This window comes from Struthio camelus, chromosome 1, assembly GCF_040807025.1.
Source record: "Struthio camelus isolate bStrCam1 chromosome 1, bStrCam1.hap1, whole genome shotgun sequence".
Classification (NCBI taxonomy): Eukaryota; Metazoa; Chordata; class Aves; order Struthioniformes; family Struthionidae; genus Struthio; species Struthio camelus.
In genome coordinates this window covers 16,390,123-16,411,911 of record NC_090942.1, presented here as the reverse complement: position 1 = coordinate 16,411,911, position 21,789 = coordinate 16,390,123, and the positions used below count along the sequence as shown (strand labels likewise).

Sequence of the window (21,789 nt, the reverse complement as noted above, 5' to 3'; positions counted from 1 at the left end):
CTTCCAATGAGAAACTGTACGTACTTTGTCAGCAACACAGTAATGAACCCAGAGGGAAACAGCACAAAATTAGATAAAAGTTTTACACTGTACAAAACATTTTAAAAACAGAGATATGTGTTCAAACTCGATCCACAGAGAAAGCATATCCATGAATTTGCTTTTGGGAACACCTGACTTTACATCATACAGATGACAGGCAGGTTTTCTCCATTGCTATGTCTGCAAAATGTAATACGCAATAAATACAAGTACTTCCATTTTATTTTTTGACAAAATGAATTTGTCATTCCTTCAAGAGCAATAAATGAAAACAAGCAGAAATTCCCCCTATTAAGGTTTTGGCTACTAGAGTTTAAAACTCTCTTAGGTCAGACCTAAAAAGAAATTCACACCTTTCATTTTTCTTTTTTAAAAGGATGTGAAAAATATCACTTAACACCTGTAGATACCCAATCTTCAAGTCAATAGCTTTTCAAAAAGCAAAAATAAAGAACTTGCTCATACACTTAGCTTGCCTGTTTTAAAATATGCATTGTTGCAGACAATCCGTTAAGCAAAGTTATACATGGAATTGAAGACAAAGTTTAAGAAGACAGGTATCTAAATCACTGACATATTCAGGATGTCTGCTAGTGTCCCTTTACTAAGTTCAAAGTGGACACAAACTATCATCAAGCTCCTTCTCATTCAGTTATATAGTATTATTACAGGATCCTACAATGGCTAACAAACTTAAAATGTTGTCAGAGTTTTCCTTAACACCTGAGAGCTACTTGGTAATGCTTCGTGAGGGAGACTGCTGCCACAGATAGGGCTATTTATTTGCAATAAAACTAATTCAATTCAAATATTTCACTTTTGTCTTTAAAAGAAGACATAACTAGGAATCTGAAGAATTCACAAGCACCTCTCTCTGTTTCTAAGACTGTTTAAGTATACAGCGAAATATAGCATATGGCATTTCTGAACTTCCCACTGAAACAATCAGATATTTTGCAAAAAAAATCAAATCCCATAAAAAAACTCAAAATAACTGTTAACAGAAGGTTTTCACCAAGGAACTATTTAACAGAAATCTCTTACTTAAGAGCTTGCAAGTATGAAAGCATGGACAGTACCCTCAGTTACAAAGATGCACTTAATACAGAGATGTAAATAAAAAAATTCAGGTCTTCCTTGTAAGCAGTACATGGAAATTTGACCCGAGTCCAAATCCCGCCTACATGAGACGACCTTTCAGTAAGTCCTCCATCACAATGACTTTCGATTCATGGTCGTTAAACAAGGGATCCCACTGATTTTAGGGGGAGTAGCGTGTCACCCTCCAGTGATCAAAATGTCACCTTTCCCAGCCTCGACAATAACCAAAAAATTCCTCATTCATTCTCCACAGTGACATACATTTACCTTTAGTGCTTTCAGGTGGAGCAAGGGTTGCTGTTTTCTCTTAATCTAATAAACTGCTTCAGCATTTTCAGAGAAGTATTTTACCAATAACATCAGGAAAAAATCAGTGGATCCAGAATGACCAGGTTTGAACCCTTCTTCACCTGCTTCACAAGAGACTGGGTAATATCTAATAAAGACATGCAACCGGACCGATTTCTAAAAACTAGGAGCGTGATGGAAATAGTTGCTTACTTCCTTGTCATCTGCAGTTCACAGATAACAGCTGACTTTAGAACATCTGCTTTTGCAGAACAGAGTGCACTGGTTATGTTGACCTACCTCCCCACGCAAAAGCCTGCCAGCTGACATCCTAGTAAGTCTACGTGTATTACCTTCTTAGCCTATACAAAATGAAGCTGGTATCTAGAACCACCACTAAGTCCATTTGAAAACGGTTCATCAAACAGAAGCTGGCCTTTAGAGAGTCGAGTAATATTGGTCACTTTAAGACATGGGGATTTCCTAGTAGATGAAATTATATGCTGCAATATAAACCTGCCTAAAGCTACTGCCTACTGAATCATTTAACAATAACAAAAGGAAGCACTTTAAAGTTCTTTACATATTTATTATAAATTACTGAAACAAAATAATGGTGACAGAGTGATTTTCTCCACCCACACCAAAACAGTCACTTCTCATCAATCCTGTACGGTAGCATTCTACCAGAGTCTTTTTCTTTGCCGTTTTATTTAAAATGACTTTTTTCAATCTTCAGAGAAGTCAAAACAAAGTTAGTCCGATTCTTAGAAATAAGCATATTACAGCTAAGCAGATTTTTAAGCAGTTGACACTTACTGACCGTTGGTATACCTCAAAGTTCATTTGCACACCTCTAAAGATTTGTCATGCATCTACATTTATTTAAAAGGTAGTCTAAAAGATTTGCCCATAGTCACGAGGAAATCAATGGCAGTCAAGGACAGAGAGCAAATCTAAAGGGCACTTGCTCTGGTAATTAGAAAATATGGAGTTTGTATGTAAAATTACAAAATTTGGAATGTTGCACCACCAAGGCTCTTTGACAAATTAAACTAACGAGGCAAGAAAAAGAGGTTTACAAAACAAATAGTAGCACTAAGGGTTTGAGAAGACCGTAAGGTTATTTGAGAATAGTAGGAAATTACAAACCTTAAAGAAAAAAAAAAACAGGATTTTTTTCTATCTGAAAGCACCACTGCTAGAAAACTGACATTTCTAAAATAAAAAAAGTTCAGCACTAACACTGATTTGAAATGCAAAGATAAGCATTCCAAACAACAACAGACGGCACTGTCTTATCATTGTCTGGTTCTGCCACCAGCTGCATTACAGAGAACATTCACATCTTACATTTATTGTATTTGTATTTAAGAGTGTGCTTATAAAACCTAAATTTTAGATCAAAACAAGTCTCCTTAAATATCCACTTTAAAAAAAAAAAAGACCTCTATATGAACCATTGCCTGTTCAATTAAATCTATCTCACAAAACTGAAGCAGATAAAAGAGTTTGTAGGGTTTATTTTTATTTTTATTTTTAGATCTACACAGCAGATTTCAGATCCCTTCTTTCAGACTATCAAAATGGGAAGTTTTCCTACTGTACATATTATATAAAGTGACAGAGGCAAATGCCACCTCCCTCCAAAAAATAATCCATTTCTCTCACAGACATGGCAAGTCAGTCCATGGCCACTTCCACACAAACATATCCATAAGTAAACACAATAGTTTGAATTCAACATCAGTGAGGAGTGTACATGTAAACAGAACCTTCTGAGCCAAAACTGAACTTCTAAAAAAAAAAAAAAAAAACAAAAAAACAAAAAATCCCCAATATATTATGACATGGTTTCATGTCATGCCCAAAGCTGCATTTCTGATGTATTTATTTTGCTCTGATATTGCAGAATTTGTTTCAAAAAGTGAGATGCAGTATTTTGCATATCTGATTTCTAGTGCCATGAATTCATAATAGCCCGAATTCACTATAAGTAATGGTAACTGTAAATATAAGAGACATCACGGTTTCCTTACTCTTTCATTACGCTGCCCATTTGGAAAGTATTAGTACCGAAACACTGTCCAGGAACGCTGTCTGTGTTAACTTCTCATAGAAGCCCAACACTTTTACAACCATGTTTCAATTCAATTATCGTACACAGGTTAACAAAAATGTATCACAAGTGAAACTAAACATTGGATTTAACAAAAACAATATTCAGACTGGTACAACGCATGTTCATTTTTTCCAGGAAGTAATATTACAAGTGTTCATCTTAGGACAATTTAGCCACACTAGCGACAGAAGTTCTGTTAAAACGCAACTGTGGTCTACTAAGCCACTTCTTTTAGCACTACAGAATATTTGAAGTTGGAGTCCTACGGCCAAGGCTTAAAAATTATTTAAGATTCAAACCCCAAAATGTCTTACAGTCAAAATGACAGTATCTAAAAAAACAACCCCAAAACAATTAATTAAAAGACTGTTGTATATAGTTTTATCCTCTTCATAGCACTCTCTATTCATATAATTGCTCATATCACTGATAATAGGGTCTGTATCTGGCTTGATCAGGGTGGTGTGGTCCAGGAAGTGGGGCTTGAGCAGGAGGCCCTTGCATTCTCGGAGGTGGAGGTGGCCCTCTCGGAGCGGGCCAAATCCCTGGACTCATCCCCCCTGGCTGTGTGAAAGGGGGGCTGAGAGTTCCTTGATCTTCACTGAACTGTGGCAAAGAGTTAGGATTATAGTGATGGGGAGGGGGAGCATTTACATTTACAGGTGGGCCTCCATGTTGAGGAGGGGGAGGTCCTGGAGGAGGATGATTCATATACGGTGGCATCTGGGCAATTATATGTCCAGGTGGTGGGGTTATTGGAGGAGGAGCAGAGGTCATTGGCGGTGGAGGAGCTTGGCTATATACCATGTGAGGAGTACCTGCTGCCTGAGGAGGATGCTGCAGTGGATGGCTTATCGGTGGAGGTGGTGGGGGTGGTGGTGCATAATGTTGCTGAGGAGGCATAATATGATGAGGGTGCGACACCACTGGCTGACCCTGATACTCAGGATGATGATGAGCAGGTGCTGGGGCTGGTGGAGGTGGTTCTCGAGCACCTGAATTCGAATCATCCTGTATAGGGACAGTTATTAAATTGCTGTGTTTTCTCGTTGAAATGCGGAAGGTGTCCTGACTGACTGGGCGAGGTGGTGGTGGAGCCATTGACATCTCTGCAGGAGGTGCACGAATATCTTCATGTGGCTGGTTATAATGCTCATGTGGCACATGCTGTAAAGGAGGTGGTGGCATCATGATGTGCTGCTTTGGCGGAATGTGGCTCATATGATGTTTGTCAGGTGGCATTATGAAACGCTCAGGAATTTCAGCAGGAGGTGGAGCAATAGGAGGATGAACAGGTTCAAGAGGAGGACGAGTAACAGGCTTTCCAGCTCTCATATGGCGGTGGTTGATGTGAGCTTGTAAGTCTCTCTGGGACAGATACGTTCTCTTGCACCCTTGAACAATGCTACACATGAAGAGAGACCCCCGTACACACTGCTCAATTCGCTGCACCGGTTCATTACAGCTAAACCAGAAAACAGTATTGGTTTATTGTCGTCACAGAAAGCTCAATCTGCAAATATTTTTGTTAAGAGTCAACCATTTTACCGATTCCGCAAGTAAGAACTGACTTTTTGTTCCTCCTACTGCAGCAACGAAAGAGACGCTTCATTGATTTTGAAGTTTATCTAGTTACTAAGTCTCCAAATACATGTATTTGAATCCAAATGCATTTGAAATTTCCAGTGCATTTGATTCCAAATACAACTATGAAATAAAATCAAAATTTTGTAAGGTGGAAATTTAGAAGTGACCATCAACTTCTGTCACAAATTCCTTCTATAATGCTTAAAATAGTTATCAGGAATCACACTCAATAAACTAAACTGTCGTTTATTCCTTTTTAGATTAAAGTGATATCAGATTGACTATCTGAAAGAACACTTAAACTCTTAAAAACACTTAATCTCCTACAATGTGTTAAGCTAAGGGAAAAGAAATTATAACCAAACAGCGCAGTAAGGAACACTCTACTACCTCTATTAAATGCGCATAAATAAGAAATATATTAATAAAACATGTGAAATTAGCTGTTTATTTTCCTATATTTTCTTTAATGATGAATCTCTAGAGAACTTACCCTGGACACATCTTGTCTCCCTTTTTCTCATGTAGTATAGCACAGTCATAGCAGAAAACATGCTTGCAAGGTATCTAGAGACAAAAAAAAAAAAACGTGTGTTTTAAGACATCGTACCGAACTATCTGTTTTACTTTGCAGGATACATTTCCTCCCTCCAGCATGCAATTTCTAAAAATAAAACTGCCCAAGCAACCTATGAAGTGAACAGGTATAGCAACAGTTAGCAGTTCATAGCATACTTGAACAGGAACTTCCAAAGACAGTTTGAAAACACAGTAGTTCTTGTTTTAAATAAAGAGCGTTGGCAAAAGGATAGCCAAAAGTTTCGCAGTAATACTAACACTGAACACTTACAGAAGCTGCATGTGCAATCTAATTACACTTCTCTTATCAGCTAGCAAGGAGTATTTTAAAAGTATAACTCTCACTAAGTCCAATCCCTCAATCTGTTACATTGCACTCAGAAATCTAATTTCATCTCAGGGATTTTGTGACACTCATATTAAAGGGATATAAAAATGAACAGTGTTTTCTAAATTCACTGCAAGTCTTCAATTAAGATAAAGAGCTTATCTTTAAAGCTAAGCGATGTAACATTGAAAGCCACTGAACTTGAGGTTTGTTTTTTATTTATTTATTTTTTTTTTTAAACCAAGCACGCTTTCAAGCTTGCTTAATCAAGCGAAAAAGTAACATCAGCAAGACATATGAAACAAAAACAGTTCAGCAATTAAGGCCCTGGTTCCATCCTGATACTCTCCTGCTGTTCATTCAAAGGCCTGCTGAAATCAGTAAACTCTAGAAGCCTCACAGTGACATAGCAAGACCTAATTTTACTTAAAGGGAAACCATAGCTGCCTTTTCCACTGATAATTTCACTCACCATGCGTCCATACATTTTGATGGGCAATCCACACTTATCACAGAAATGGACAGGTGTATCATCCTTTTCTCCCAGCAAATTTATCTAATAGGATAGAGAAGAGGGTGGGGAAACAGAAGTACCGGTAATGGCTGAAGCAGGAAGCTTTACTACCACACCAGCAAACTCTGAAATAGTTGAGAATGAAGCACCACCACAAACATGAGAAAGCAGAGAATACGTTTTTAGCAAATCAAAAGCAATGGAAGCATTTTTACTTAAAAACATATCTACCAGCATAATCAACAGTTTGGTATGATTCATAGACCAAGACCCATGATTTCCCATCTATGATTTTACCTTATAGTCCCAAAAGATCGGTCCAGGGAATCTCCTTTGATTTCCAAACATTTCACCCCCTTTGCATTCATATCGCTCCTCTTCATTATAATCAAATTCTTCTGTGGAAAGAGGAAGAGACACACAAAGACAACACGACCACTTCAAGAGCCAACCTCAAAGCCTTCCCAACTGATGCAAGCTGCAGCTAAAAACACGTGTCATTCTATACTGAGATCATCAAGAAAAGCCACAACGCTTCCAGTCTGCTGGGCTCTATCTGCAGAAAGATACACTCAAAATAGTGAGAAAGTTTTTTTGGGAGTAGGCACCATTTATTATTTATTTACGGGGCAGCAGTACCTGGAAATACAGAACTTGCCTTGATTTGAACTCGTATGGAATCTAGCAGACTAGGTCTCAGATACTGAATGGGATCTTGAACAGTGCTGCAAAATATCACCTAGGCTTCCTTACTACAGGGCTAGTATTTATATTCATTTACCTTCATCACCAGCTTGTGTCTTTGAAGGCATCCTGTTCATATTTCTTGCAGTTCGAGGTGCAGGTTTGGTTTTATTGGTCTGTTTTGAGATAAGCTTTATAGGGATTCTTCTACGAACATCAAGACCACCCAATGATCCTGAACTATTTGTTCCTTGCAAATCATTGTCTAGGAAAGAGAAAAATAAGTTGCTGTAATTTTTCAGTTATTTAACAGTCTATAAAGAGGTTAAATATTCACAGAAAAAATTTAAGCAAAATAATCATTAAGGCTTGTTTAAGACTCATAAAACACACCAAAGTTTATCCACTAGAAAATGATCTTAAATCTCTTCACACATGATTTCTTCTAGAAATCAGGTCACAAAATTGTTTGGGGAACAACTGTGATCTTGGGAAATGTAGTTTTAGAAATAACGTTATTTTATTAAAAGTAGCTTGTCTGTCAGAGATAGCCTGTCCGCTCTCCATAACAGGAAAATGACTGTCAACTATTGTACTGCTCCTATCACAGGTTGAATACAACTCTTTATACAACCTTGATTATGCAAACAATAAAAATGACCTTTTCTCACAAGAAAATCTACACAACTTGTTTACTAAGCAAGCTGGAAGGAAACTAGTTTCCATGCTAACTCTTAGCAACTTCACATATCACTTGGGAGTTCAGTGCAAAGCACCAAAAAAATATTGATGCTTACAGTACACAGTAATATCTTTGCTAAATTAAAAATTAGCACTCCCTCCTATACAGAATTCTCTTTAACCAGTTTTAAATCTGAGTACCAGGGCAAAGGAAGAAAGCAACAGTTCAACACACACGTGTAGATATGGGCCTGAATGCATAATCTAGGAGTCAGTACTGTAACAGGCAACACTCAGACAACATGAAGGGGTACAATTCACACACCTTCCCAACTTTCAGTAAGTCTACCTTAACCCACTATATAGCATCTCATTTATACAAACATAAAAGATGTCTCACAAATTGACACATCACGCTATTCTATCAATGTACATGCCCATCAGCTCTTTGTAATAAAAAATAAAACTTCTATAAAATCATTACTAGACTCATATTTATAAGCCTTTAACTCAACATCCATTACAGGATAGACAGACATGCAAGACCATGAGCAGGAACACAGCAGCTAAACTTATGTTTTCAAACACAAGCAATCAAAAATTTCATTAGGAACTCTCTTGCATGTCTTGGCATTTTGGAGGGCTGGGTTTTGGGTTTGTCCCCCTTGCAAAATATTTCCAGTGCAAGTCCTGTCCATGTTTGTAGCTGGAAAGATAGGGACACAAATATTTAACATCCTTGTCACTTCTGGTCTGTCAAGAGAGGGGTTAGCATCAGCTGGTAATGTTTAAAAGTGGGACCTTCTCAGCCCCCAAGGAGAGTGCCACAAGCTATTATAGAGTGAGCCCTACTGTTCAACCTCAGATACGGCACTACAGCTCTGGCATGACTACTGCGGCTCCAAAGCATTGCAACAGGGAAGCATCTGGACACTGGAATTAGGTCCAGGGAGTGTAACACTGCACAATACCTCACATAAACAACTACTGTCCCTCAAAGCTTATAATCTCCATATACAACACAACAAGAAGAAGGAGAAACAGAAAAAAAAAGGTTAATGAGGACTTGCTCAAAGTCATTCAGCAGCTAATATCAAAACTAGGAACTGAGACAAGTTGCAAGTTGGGACTGCGCCCTAGCAGTTACTTTACCTCAAAATCAAGAACGCCAATTTTCTTTGGGTCAAGTCTATTTATTTCTTAGTACTGTGGTTGACACGTTTCAATCTAAAAGGCAAAATGTAAAAATAGCAAAGGCAATAAAGCTTGCTTTTACTTTTGTTAATTTGGGGGAGTTTAGGCCATCCTGTTGGCTAAACAGATGATCCAGCAAACATGCAACTCAAATACAAGGCTTACCCAGAGGCAGTTAGACTAGAACATCAGAGACAATAATGCTAGAGCTGTTGACGTTCCATGAGCTGGAAGTTCTGTTTTCTGTTACAAAAGTTCTGAGACTAATCACTAGTCCTCTAACAGAAAACCTAAGGCAAACAGTGCTACTGGGGCAGAATGAGAGGAAACAATCTTGAATTGAACACACAAAGGCACTACACTAGAGACCAAAAAGGTCTCTGCAGGACTTCAATTCTTTTACAAATGGGAACAATTAAAATAAGTTTTAAAAACAGAAATTTTTTTACCTCATTTAGTCCACTGAACCAAAAACAGGAGAAAATGGAGTTCTGATACTTCTCTTCCATATACCTTTGCAAGCTAGGAATATTTACGTGACTTAGTTGCTCAACTAATCCAAACGAACAAGTGTATTAGTCATTCCTATTTCATAGGAGAACGATAACCTCAAGTTCGTGTAAGCATAACTAGCAGGAATAAGTCAAGAAAAAAATATGAAAAACGTAGCAAAGTTGTTTAGACTATTTGAGAAGATACGATGAAAAGTGAGACACTCTCTTAAGTTGTCGTCTCCATCAGCTTCTCTGAAGCTTTTTTTTGTACTCTAAGCTTTTGTTTTTTAATTTATAAATATAGTTGGAATACTATACTATATGTGCTTATAGCGCAGTCATTCCTAAAGGAAAAAAAAAAGTCATCTACTTATGTATTCATTAGATTACGCCAGCATACCAACGAGCAAAACATCAACGCTACAAGAACAAATTTCACGCGCGACATAAGAAAACGCCCGAGAATCTCCGGAGCGCGATCCGGGAAGCAGAAAAGACATCATCGGCACCGATCTCGGGAAACGAGCGCCTCTTTCCCACCTCCCGAGCGCCACGGGCCGCCTCCACCTGCTGCAAGCCCGCAGGCTCCGGCCACACGGCCCGCTGGCGCCCGGCGGCCGCCGCGCTCAAGCCCGAGGCTGCGCCGAGGCCGCCGCCGCTCGCCGGCCGGGGCCGTGGCCAGCGCCCCCGCCTCCCCTGGCCACGGGGCGCCGCCGAGGCGGCCGTTGGGCCGCTCGCGCGCGCGGGTTGGGGGGGGGGGGGTCAGGGCAGCCCCGCGCGCGCCGCAGGACCGTTGGAGGGCGCGAGACCGCGGCGGCGGCGGGCGCGGAAGGGAACGACCAGGCCCCGCCGCGCGGGCCGCGGCGAACGGCGGCGAACCTCAGGCCCCGCCCGCGTTACCGGGCGCCGGGCCGCGTCCCCACCACCCTCGCACCGCCCCCAGCCCGGCGGCCCCGACCGCGGCCGCTCGCCGCCCGCCGGCGCGGAGCGGGCCCGGTCGGGGACGGGTATAAATGGGTCTCCCGGCCTCTCCCCTCCTCACCATTGTGGTCCATGATTCGGCGCGGGGCACTGTGGGAGCGGAAGGGTGGGGCCGGAAGCGGAAGTTGCCGGGAGGCGGGCGTGAAAAAGGGCGCTCTAGGGATAAGTCCGCGGCGCAGCGCTCGGCGCGTCTCTGCGGAGCGACTGCGAGACACCGAGGGCGCGGCGGAGCCGGCGGCGAAGCGGCGGGGGTCTGGCGAAGCGGCGCCGAGCCGTAACTGGCGCCTCTCTTTCCCAGCAGGCACCGCGAGAAGGCGGTGGGGGAGCGCCGTGCTGCCGCAGCGCCCGCTGGGATAGCGGCTGGCGGCCTGCTGCCTCGAGGTTCTCCCCCCACACCTTGGTAGGGCTGCGCATGCGCCATGGGGTGCCTGCGGGGATGGCGGCGGGTTGGCGGAGAGGGGCCTGGCCGCCCTGCGCGGGGCTTTCCCGGGGCGGCGCGGCCCTCGCCCGGCTCCGGCCGCGGCCCTGGCGCTGCCCGGGGCGGCGGGGAGGTTCCGTGCGGTCCGCTCAGGCGCCGCGCTCTGCCGGCGGGCGGCTCGGCCTGCGCTGCGCGCCGCCCTGGGCCCCCCTGAGGCCGCAGCTCGCTGCCCTGCGCGGGCTTCCAAAGGCCCTGGAAACACGGACGTGAACGTGCGCCTTCGTGGAGGAGGGGGAAACAGCACGGAGGAGGCCGGGCTTTGTGCGCGGGGGCTGCGGCCGCCCTGCCTGCGGGCGGCGCGGCGGCATGCCGCGCCTGCTGCCCGTTTCTGAAGAAGCTGGGCGAGTCGCCGGGCTTGAAGCCACGTTGGGCTCTGTCAGCTGCTGATGAGCTGCCTTAAGTCTTACCAGAGACGGGACAAATTCCTTGCGCTCAGAGCAATCCCGTAGTCAGGATTACTTAAAAACCAACCAGACAAACAAAACAGTTAGTGACTTAAGGGAGCAGCAAACTCCAGTGCATCCTAAAGCTTGATAGCACTAGAGCTCTGTGACTGTTCTGATATTTTCATAAACTTAGCTTTTTGTGACTTCTGACCAGTTAAGGGGGAGACTGTCTATAGAACAGGTTTATAGCACTGAAGAAAGGAGAGGAATATAAAAATAACTAAATCATAGTCTATAGGGCTTAAAGGGATCGTAAAGCTTAAGTCTCTTAACCCTTCCAGAGTTGTAAGGTGGGGACAGCTCTACTTCAGACACTTAAAACTGATGACTGCTTGTCTTGCTGAATCTCCAGGGTTGTGACTTTGTGTCCATGCAGACAGCTCTTCTCATTACCTTAAAATTAGCCTTACCATTAAAAAGCTGTGATTTAAGCCTACTGTATCTTCTCTTATCCCCAGAAGGTACAGAGACTTTGCTGGTTGTCTAAAATAAGTGGCAGATGTAAGGGAAATGAGAAACCTATCCCTACATAATACACTTTATTTCACCATAATATGAATTCACAAAAAGAACAGTTTTTAAAAACAGAACAGATGCATGGAGAAACTTTTCAGTATGCACAACTTTATTTTCTAGTTAATGGACATAATGACTTTTAAAATGTAGCCTTTTTAAAAGGGTAAAAAACAAATACGTCTCCAATTTAATATTTGACGTGCAAAGATGGTAGTAATCACAAGTGCAGATAAAAATATCACTTCTGCATTCAGCTGAAAAAGATAATCACATATATCTTGTGCATTACTTATGGATGTCTGAATTAGTACAAAATTGTACAGAATTTCAGCTTCATTACAAAACCTATTATTTTGGTATTCTTCATTTTGATGGATATGTAGATAAGAGTGTTAAAAGGCACGTATTCCCTGCCTCACTGAAAAAGGCATCTGAATGCCTTCTGCATGTTGCTCTTTATTGTTTTGGGCAAGTGTAAGCTTTATATGAAATGCTATTATTCAGGAAAGGTGAATATTTTTTAATAATAAAGTTAAGAAATGCAACCTTGCCTTGAAGAAATATGCAGGCCAAAAATAAGTGCGTTGCATTGTATTTTATTACAACTAATTCCAGCTAAAATGTCATATTTGTAAAGAAAGCTAGAAGACTGTTGAAAATATATATATATGTATTTTTTCTAAATACCTATATGGGCAAGAACTAGAGAAGGTTCGAAAATAATCTGTGCCCACATTTTTGTCAAGTAAGAATCTGTGCTCAAACTTCACAGTGCAGATGTTCTCTCAAGGACAAAACATTCACTGCTATCTTTCTAATATCACTTTTTTCTGCGGTGTTTGTTCTGCCTAAAAATAGCAGAAAGCTCCTTTACCAGTCCCAAGCAGAATGTTTCCTTTTGCTTTTTACATAAAATGTACATCCACTTTAGAGGAACAATACATCCTCTGAGAAACATGCTACTGGCCTTATCCTTCATTCACGTGCATTGGCAGCAGTGGCTTGTATGCAGGATAATATAAACTGAGGCCATGGCCTAATATGAAAGGTTTGTCAGTAATGTTGGCAGAAGCACCAACCTCCTGAGTTATGCTGGCAAATGGAGGGGGAGAGAATGAAGATAGGAAGTGTTTGCTATTATTTCCTAAAAGCCTGAAGTGTCAAATCACAGCCTGAGCCTAAGCATTAGTGTAAGTTTAATCAATGCTTCCATCTTAGGAGGTGCAGGTCGGTCTGATTTGGCTCTTAAACACATACCTAACTCTCAGCTTGTGGAGAAGCCTGTCTGACGTAAGAATTGCTCGTTCCTAACTCTAAGCGCAGGCCTGCGTTTTTGCTGGTTTGAACTAGAACATCAATATCATGTAGGATCAAACCTTTACTGCATTTGAAATGAGAAACTTTGCCGAGTGCCATGAAGGCTGAAGTTTTTGTCTTATTTAGAGAATGAAGACGACAGTCTTTGGTGCAGTTTCCCATTGTGGAAGGATCCTGGTCAACTGACTGAAGTTTATAGGAATTTTTTTCACTGATTTTGAAAGAGTTCACTCCGGTCCTTAGAGAAGAATAACTTACCTAGTGCTCGGCTTTTCACCTGAGATTTTTCCATTAACATCACCTGCAGTAACATAACAGTCTTCTCTGTGCAGTGTGATACAAGAAAATTTGTCTGACATACTTGAATAAAGAGACTTAAATATGTGAACGTACTAAAGCTAATTGGCCCACATGGTGAAGCTTAAAGGGGTTTTAGAGTCTGTATTTCTTAAGCTTTTGGTATTACATATTCCCTCACCACACAGGTTTTTCTCCATTTTAAAAATTAAGATAGTGCTAAAATATTTAAGGTAGCAGTCTGTTTTCCATTGAAACCAGTTTCTTCATGATGAAGTTAAGATCATTGATTTCTTGCATATGTATTTTATATAGTCCTAAAATCAAGGATTAAAATTTTGCAGTTTGAATCCTGTGTCTTGTGTAAATTATTGCACTTGAGCATTATGGACTGTCAAATGTCTATATGTTTCCTGTAGAAGAACAGCAGCTGTTTGATGTAGTATATTAAAAAATATATATGCTATATAAAAAAATAGCTATTCCTTAAACTAACTAAACTCCTACAATTCATTAAAAAACCTTATACTAGCTCACATTCTGACTTATATTCTGTAGCAGCCCATTCTACAAATTTCATTACGTATTTGTGGAATAAGGTTTTCGTTAATCTATGTCATGATCTGCCTCTCGATCAGCTATAGATACATAACCTAGCCAAAATAATCTTATGCGTATACTTGATTTTTTTGATTTTTTTATACTTGTTAATTTTTCATTAACAGGAGTGCATGATTTACTACAATGGGATGAATGCAGAACTAATGAACCACTATCCGAGGGCCTTTTCTATTGAAATTTATCCTAATTATTGTTTTATAGTAGTGCAGCACACAGTTTTGTGTTTGTGTGACTTTGTCACTTGTCCTGTGTTTCATTTATCTAACAACCTGCAGCAATTCAAGGAATTGCTTGGAAAGAACTATTGAGGTGCATTTTTCAAGAGTTTTGTCAGCAAGTGTGGTCACCTTAACGTTCTAGGACTGCAAAGCCTTGGCCAGCTAGAACTCCTGTCCTCTTGCTAGGCGTTGTACAAATACATAACAGGAGGTCTCCGATCAAAACATTTGAGTCTCTTCAACTCCCCTGGGCTAGGTTAACACAAAGCAGCTTTTCTTCCTGAACACACTGAAGTGACGGTGTGATGCACCTTCCCCCTGACTAGTTCCAAAACTGATTAAGTCTTTTGTAATAGATTTTTTTTTATCAACGTATCAGGTCAGAACTTGCTCACTGAATCAGTCTGGAGTATTTCAGGGATAATGGTAGTCAAATGTGGAGATTTCTAGAGATCTGCATCATTCAGACAAGGAATCAGGGTTTTCTTCAAGTGCAAAGATTGGTTTCATTGCAGAAAATGTTTTTATAATACCGGTGCATAAATATTGCTGTGAGTTCACAGGTATGACAGTACCAGCAGTTCTTCATGAAGCGAGTCTGCGCATAGCCTATTGACAAGTTTTTCAAAAGGTGGAGAGAAAGGGACAATGGTTAGTGCTGAGTACAAATCACTTGGAAAAATAAAATATTTATGTACAAGTTACCAACCTGGCCTCAATGAAAGTACAAATAAAGTAACTGTAAAAGGTCTCTTCGAAACAGCCCCCCTCTAACTGGAGCCTACATCAGACACTTCGGTCAGGAATTTGCAGATCTGAAAGGTACTAGCTCTTGCCTTCAAAAAAACTGGCCATAAAGGTGGAGGATGGAAACCTCTCAGAACGGTTTGACCTTGGACTGGTGGTTTTGTGCCAGCATTCTTTTCCTTATTTTTCTGTAATGTAAATAACTAAGCTCTCTTGGGAATCGGAATCAGAAGCCAGGGCTTTTGGCCTGCTTATCTTCATAGCTTTGTGAATCCTTCACTCCTTTCTGCCCAGTGGCTTCCAGAGGAGTGGAAAGTGCTTCTCCCCACAATAACCTGTTGCTTAGAGTACTCACCAGAGAAGTGGAAGAAGTGTGTTTGTCTCGTGTGTGCTAAAAAGTAATATTTGGATCTCTTGCAATATTCATACCAAACAAAAAAAGGAGGGGTTGAAATCAGGAGTGCCAAATATCACAATCTATTGAACGAGCCCTGATGAAGTTTAAGAGGCTTTTGCTTTGGTCTTAAGTTTTTCCTCTCACTGCTCTGACTCCCAGGCCAATCTGACCTCCCTGGTCAGGTTTTCCTAGGAGATGTCACGCAGTGGAAGAAAACACAACACAAGGTGATGCTGACAACCTCTACCCAGCCACAACTTCCTCTTACCTACTTCCTTCCAGGTTGCACAGCAACCTTGCTGCAGCCTTTGCTAGAGCATGTCAGCCGGAAGGGTCGCAGCATGCCTTCAGCCCCTTTCCGTTCCCGCTGCTGGTGCGGAGAGACCCAGCACCGAGCACTGCCCCATTTTAGATAAAGAAATAAAAATGCAGTAGAGACAGCAGGTGCAGGGACTAGAACCATGATAGCACAATAGGAGGGACACCTAATGCTTGTGCCTTTACCTGCCTGGAGCGTTGCAATACTTCCAAGGTATAGATGCAGCGCTAGTTTAACCCCTCACGGGGTCCTATTAGCCCAGTCTCCTATTTCCTGGATAAATGCCCTGTCTGCTGCACTGCTACCTAAGCAGTAAGTGCTGCTTTCTCCCCTGGCAGTATTCTGTAAATACAAATTACCATGGTATTGCTCTAAGGGACTTTTGTGTTGTTGCATGTTTGTTAGTTATGCTCTGGGCGCTGCTCTGCTCAGTTTCTGGACCCCAGCAAGTCAGAGGCGGGGAGGAGGTACTTTGCTGTTTAGGCTGGGGCAGTCCCATGCAGCTGCAGAATAAAAATGTTTGAAGCATGCAAGAAGGTGCCTGCTGTGTTCAAGTAGTGATGAAGGGGAGATGTTGATAAGTTTGGACTCAGAGGCGCAAGGCCTAACCAAGTCGTCTTTTAGGCACCTTAGTCCTTTTTAGAGCTATTTGTAAGCCTGCCTGAGCCTGAAACAGGGCTAAAGATCTACAGATCAGGAGATGCTTGTGCACATACAACCTGCTACATCTTAAAAAAAAAAAAAAAAATTTACTTTTTCCACTAAGCACTGACATCCAGGTACCCAGGAAGAGTATTCATGTGTGGAGAAGGAAACTGCTGAGGACTCGGTTCATCCAATATGCTATAGCAGCATGGCTCAGTGCTACGGGCAAAGGAATAAAAACAGTTTTCTTTAAATAATAGACAAATTCCAAAGTGCGTACCTCTTCCTGAACGTCAAGTTCATCATCAGGCCGGCTTGTTTCTGTGAACTCTATAGGCTCTTTAGACTCCTGCATGAGAGAAATCTTGACAGAAAGAGATTAAGAAACATGCTGTCAGTGTTATTGAAGTTCAGGTATTGCTTCGAGATACCTTAATATAACCCCCCCAAGTCAGAGGGGTCTGTTGTTTACTGTTCCTTAAGAACACTGTTGCTTTAGGTCAGCTGGGAGGAAGCTGCAGCGTCGAAAAGCCCTGCCTCTCCTCATGACTATAGTTAGGGCTTTGTAAAAATAATAAAAGCATCATAAATTGCTGTATGGCTTTATTAAAATGATAATTTCTGCTGTACTACAGCATCAAACTTCTAGTAAGCAAAAATTACCCAAAAAAAAGGGTCCCACCCAAATTATTTATCCATAATATTAATTTTAGTTACTTATTCATAATATTATACTAGGGATTGCTAAGGAAGGAGTTGCGGTGAAAAGAACGGAGAACATTAAAAGGCCGTTTTCCAAATGAATGATGTGCCCACACCTTTAACACTGCAAAATGTTCTGGCTATCTCCGAGAACCCAGAACAGAACTAAGAAATGCACGGAGGAGGCCAGCAGCAATGAACACGAGCGTGGAGCAGCTGCAGTGCGCAGTCACACCGAGTAGAATGGGACTCCTCAGCTCTGGAAACCGGTAACTGAAAGGTGCATATCAGAGAGGTATATAAAATCCTAATGGTTTGGAGAAAGGGAACAGGGAATGGGTTGTTCCTTAATGATACAGCTAACAATATAGAAATCCAATGAACTTATGAGGCAACAGGCTTAAGCAGAAGGAAATAGTTCTCACATAGCACGTATAGAGCTCCTCTGCCCAGGGTAGTGTCAAGCAAAGATGTGTAAATGGGTTCCAAAAGGAATATGACAGACACACTGGAGAGAACTCCATCTGTGACTATTAGCTATAATAGTCCAAGCGCAACCTCCAGCTGAGGAACTTGCCAGCTGTCAGAAGCTAGAAAACGTGTCATAAGATGAAGCGTTCTCCTTATGGCCTGTTACTCTTGTTCTTTCCACTAACAAGATGCTGGGGCCGACAGACCCTTCCTTTGAACTACTACAATATTCCTGTACTATAGAAGCTGTCCAGTTTGCAAGATTCTTACGTTTTTTTTGTGCTATGACTCTAGGCCTAGTTTTCAAAAGTGTAATTGCAAGAAATTGCAAGAATGGCGTCTAGATGATAGAAGGAAGGGAAACAAACACTGCTGGATATCCTCACCTTCTCAAATATAGGATCCTGGTTGTCACTGTATGTCATCTGATTCCTTATGTAGAGTACAGCATCATGGACAGTCAAGAAGAACATGTCTTTTCTGACAATATCGTCAAAGAAGGCACTCTGTTCCAGTTGTGAGATAAGGTTGTCTGGATGAAAATAAATTATTAGCAAATAAACATCAAAACAGAGGGGTGCAACTACCAGAAATCAGATGTACGGTCAAATCACTCAGTCTATCAATAATAGGTTTGTCTTGACCTTTACTTTCATGTTTCTTCATACCCCACCACTCTTTGTATCTCACCACAGCCCACCATGTTTAGCAGTGTATTTATTTACATTTTTATTGGAACAAATGCCTTCACAAACACATCTAGAGATCCTTCTTATCTTCATTTTAGAGTCATAATAGAATGGATATTTACCTTGATATGAAGCAAAGTATACTCTTACATCAATTCTCTCAAACTCTCTAATTATCTAAAAAAAGAAAAGTTTACAACAAGAACATAAATAATGCTTGTAAGGACTATACATACGTATGTCTATATGTATATCATTGACATACAGACATATATTCTCTCTCTCTCTATACACACACGTAGACACACACTTCTCATTTGTTTCTGCCTGTTTTCATTCCAAATCGCATGTTTTGATTATTCATAGCAAAAAAGGACCTGCTATACTTTGCTGTACTTAAATATCCATTAGTTAAGTACCCGGTCTCTGAAGTGGTCAGCGTAAGTGGAGCTATATATTTTACACATACACACACTGCTGTCTATTAAGGTTCTTATTCTATTCTTACAGAATAATTATGTCTCTTCAAGTAAGAACTATAGGGGTCTGAGCAATCTTAATCTTCCCCCACATATGTGTGGCTTGAGATAATCTTTAATCGGCACATGCAAATTTTTTTTACACAGACTTTCCCTCATGCAGTGCACCAGATGGACCTGTTCCTGGATGGAAAAGTTGCATATGAAAAGAATCATGTCTGTGCAACCCCTGTCTCATTCGTCTCAGAAGTCAGAATTGAATCAAAGTTAGGCAGAGGGCTGAAGCAAGTCAGACAGCATTCTTGTATTTCAGCTAGTTAAAAGCTGTCCTGGGAGACTGGATTCTTCCCCCTGGCTCCCTGACGGCCGGCAAATCTCATAAAACAGCATTTTCAGAGATTATTGCTAATTGTAGCCTCTTCTGTTTCTTAGTAATCTAGAATCTTGATAATCTAGGATCTGGTTCGTAGATAGGCCAGGCAATCCCAACTGCAGCTTGAAGTCATCAAAAGCAGTCATCTGAACAGGTGAAGTATCATAAAAGGTTAAAGACCGAACAATCAGGTCCTACATGGGTGTAATCAGGCACTAAAGACGATGTGGCCTTATCTTGGCCTTAATCTCTTCACCTCATTTCCCTCTCCCTAAACCGGGAATATTATCACTTCATTACCTCCGAGTGGTGTTTGAAGATGAATTAAGTAATGTTGATGAAGGACTCGGATACTAGCCATAGAAAATCCTATAAAGACATGAATCATTCTTCTTTCATATCATAATTTAAATATTATGGAATAAATAAATCTTAGGGCTAAAGATTGAAAAATGAGGGTAAGACAAAATGCTGAATACTTCTTTGCTGAGTAAGCACCGTCCTATGCTCAGATTAAGAGCAGGGGGCACGTTGAAAGGAAATACATAACTAAAATCTTTCCTAATACATGCATACAAGGGGGCCACATTCTGCAGTTCTGATTTTAGCATACTCTGCTGTGTAACTTTAATAATGTTCTTGTAATGTAATTTTGTTCTTGTCCCCTAAAATATGCACAGACTGACATCCTATATGACGCTATGAGCGTTAAAGGTAGTTTGCAACAACAAACTTTAATAAACTCAGAAATTATCTTAGGCCTACAGCTCTTGATTTAGAAACCATTGACTAGATTCATTTTTACAGAATATCAGAAAAAAGGTCCTTACCGTTCTTATTGATCTCACAGCTACAAGATCCAAGAAGGACACTGCTCCAAAATCGAAAATGAGACTGTGGATGGGCACCTTGGGGACATTTACTTTGACCGGGAGTTCTGAATTCCAGTCCACCTGGATCTCTACTTCTTTAGTGGGAACTTGAAGATCTTCATTGTCCTCAGGTTCCTCATCAGGCTCAAAAGCTTCATTATTAATACCAGGCTCACTGATGATGCCATTCTAATAGAGCAGATAATATACGGAATACATCATTCAATCGTGGAGAAAGTTTTGGAATTATAGGTGATACTTCACCATGATAACTTCTGTTTTAGGAATGAATGACACTGATACTGCATCCAAGAATTTGAAGAAAAACAATACAGAGCAAATAACTAGCTCCTTCTCCTCTGTACTGTGTATTTTCTTTCTTCCTATTTTTTGTTAAAAGAATACCTTTCTACAAAAAGGCCACTATCCAGAAAAACAAATATTTCAGAGCTACTCCATCCCTCAAAAGCTTTGTTTCTAGGAGGTAGTTAAGACTGATATTTTCGGCTTCGAACTGGATGTGCTATACACAATAATGCAACAAAATCACTAGTTAGAAGTTGGACTGTCACATCACTAAGCATTTAACTCCATCCTAAGGTGGAATGTAAACAAAAATGTTGCATCCCGCACTGAGAGTACTGAAAACATTATGCCCATTCCTAGCTTCCAGCTCTGGAGATGTAATAGGTCACCTATCCCTGGCCACTCCTATAAGCTTTTGATTATAAAAATAGATACTCCATACTCAGAGAAACATACTCTGCTTCCTTTAAAGAGGATGTGGAAGGCTATGTCTGCCAACCAACAGGCACAGCCCAACTGTGCATAGGAAGCTGGGTGACCGGAGCACGGACATACGAAAGAGCCAGCACTTCTACTGCACAGAGGCAATCTGCAGTGGTAAGGGTTAGAGGGAAGATCAGGGAATCTGTTGTTTCTACCGCAGTTGGGGGTACAGCTATCATAGCGGCCTGTGGGGTCTTCGGCAATAGGTGTACTGTTCTGCCGAGTCTCCTGCAGGTCCATACTTCTGACAATAGTAATCAGTCACACTTTTCATCTCTATTTTAGAGATCAGTACAGAGAAGCTCATAACTGAGGCTAAAGTAATAAGCTCTAACAGTAATCCTTTGAGAAAGAAAAGAAAGAAAAAAATCATTTTACCTTAGTAGCTTTTAATTTCCCCTTCTTGATCAGCTTTTGTATCTTTCTCAGTGCTTTAATTCTCTTATTATAAACCTTAACCGCATCAAATCCCACCTACAGAAAAAAAGATCAAGGCGTCAAAATAATTTAATTTTACCGAGATAAAATTCCAAGGAAATCCCAAAGCCATCACGTATCACTTACTGTGGACTTGAGGCTGCTTTTCAGTCCATCAATGTTTGCATAAAAAATTGGACTTGAAAACCTGAGAATTTTCACTCCTTCTGGTTCTATAACCTGTTGTCAAAAGAATATAAGGTCAAGGAGCATCACCCATATTTTGGCTAATAAGAAACAGTTCAGCTGTTGAGAAGGATCTAGGCAGGCATCTAATTCATCCCAAATGGGATGGATTGTTGCCTATCTTTGCTGATAGTTCAGCTGATTCAGTTTTTAGA

General features: G+C 41.0%; 2 protein-coding genes across 10 annotated transcripts in view; both read right to left on the bottom strand.

The window, feature by feature from the left end:
• Positions 1 to 1,999: 1,999 nt before the first annotated feature.
• Positions 2,000 to 11,034, bottom strand: CBLL1 (Cbl proto-oncogene like 1). 7 transcript variants are annotated; one of them, XM_068930458.1, is made up of 7 exons: positions 10,657 to 10,704; positions 9,079 to 9,153; positions 7,343 to 7,510; positions 6,859 to 6,959; positions 6,520 to 6,603; positions 5,634 to 5,707; positions 2,000 to 5,018 (listed from the first exon to the last, which is right to left on the bottom strand). In XM_068930458.1, the coding sequence occupies exons 3-7, from the start codon at positions 7,380 to 7,382 to the stop codon at positions 3,977 to 3,979; spliced, it is 1,341 nt and encodes a 446-aa protein (XP_068786559.1). In that variant the 5' UTR covers positions 7,383 to 7,510; positions 9,079 to 9,153; positions 10,657 to 10,704; the 3' UTR covers positions 2,000 to 3,976. The 7 variants fall into 7 exon arrangements, with proteins under 7 accessions (XP_068786559.1, XP_068786577.1, XP_068786550.1 ...); XM_068930476.1 differs by having other exon boundaries at positions 6,859 to 6,956; XM_068930449.1 differs by lacking the exon at positions 10,657 to 10,704 and adding an exon at positions 9,570 to 9,708.
• A 1,089-nt stretch (positions 11,035 to 12,123) lies between these two features.
• The window catches only part of SLC26A4 (solute carrier family 26 member 4), a 28,263-nt gene continuing 18,597 nt past the window's right edge, over positions 12,124 to 21,789 (bottom strand). For 2 of the 3 annotated variants that reach the window (XM_068930427.1, XM_009665954.2), the window contains 7 exons: positions 21,536 to 21,628; positions 21,350 to 21,445; positions 20,141 to 20,371; positions 18,581 to 18,635; positions 18,156 to 18,301; positions 16,877 to 16,960; positions 12,125 to 15,097 (listed from right to left, as the gene is read on the bottom strand). In XM_068930427.1, coding sequence (XP_068786528.1) covers positions 15,074 to 15,097; positions 16,877 to 16,960; positions 18,156 to 18,301; positions 18,581 to 18,635; positions 20,141 to 20,371; positions 21,350 to 21,445; positions 21,536 to 21,628 — 729 coding nt within the window. In that variant the 3' untranslated portion in view covers positions 12,125 to 15,073. Of the gene's footprint in view, positions 15,098 to 16,876; positions 16,961 to 18,155; positions 18,302 to 18,580; positions 18,636 to 20,140; positions 20,372 to 21,349; positions 21,446 to 21,535; positions 21,629 to 21,789 lie in introns of all 3 variants that reach the window. The other variant, XM_068930419.1, reaches the window with a different exon arrangement.

Excerpts from the sequence above, each read along its gene's own strand:
- CBLL1 (XM_068930480.1), bottom strand. Across the intron at positions 6,604-6,858 it reads CGATCTTTTGGGACTATAAG|ATAAATTTGCTGGGAGAAAA; the intron begins GTAAAATCATAG and ends CTATCCTATTAG. Across the intron at positions 5,708-6,519 it reads TCAAAATGTATGGACGCATG|ATACCTTGCAAGCATGTTTT; the intron begins GTGAGTGAAATT and ends TTTTGTCTCTAG.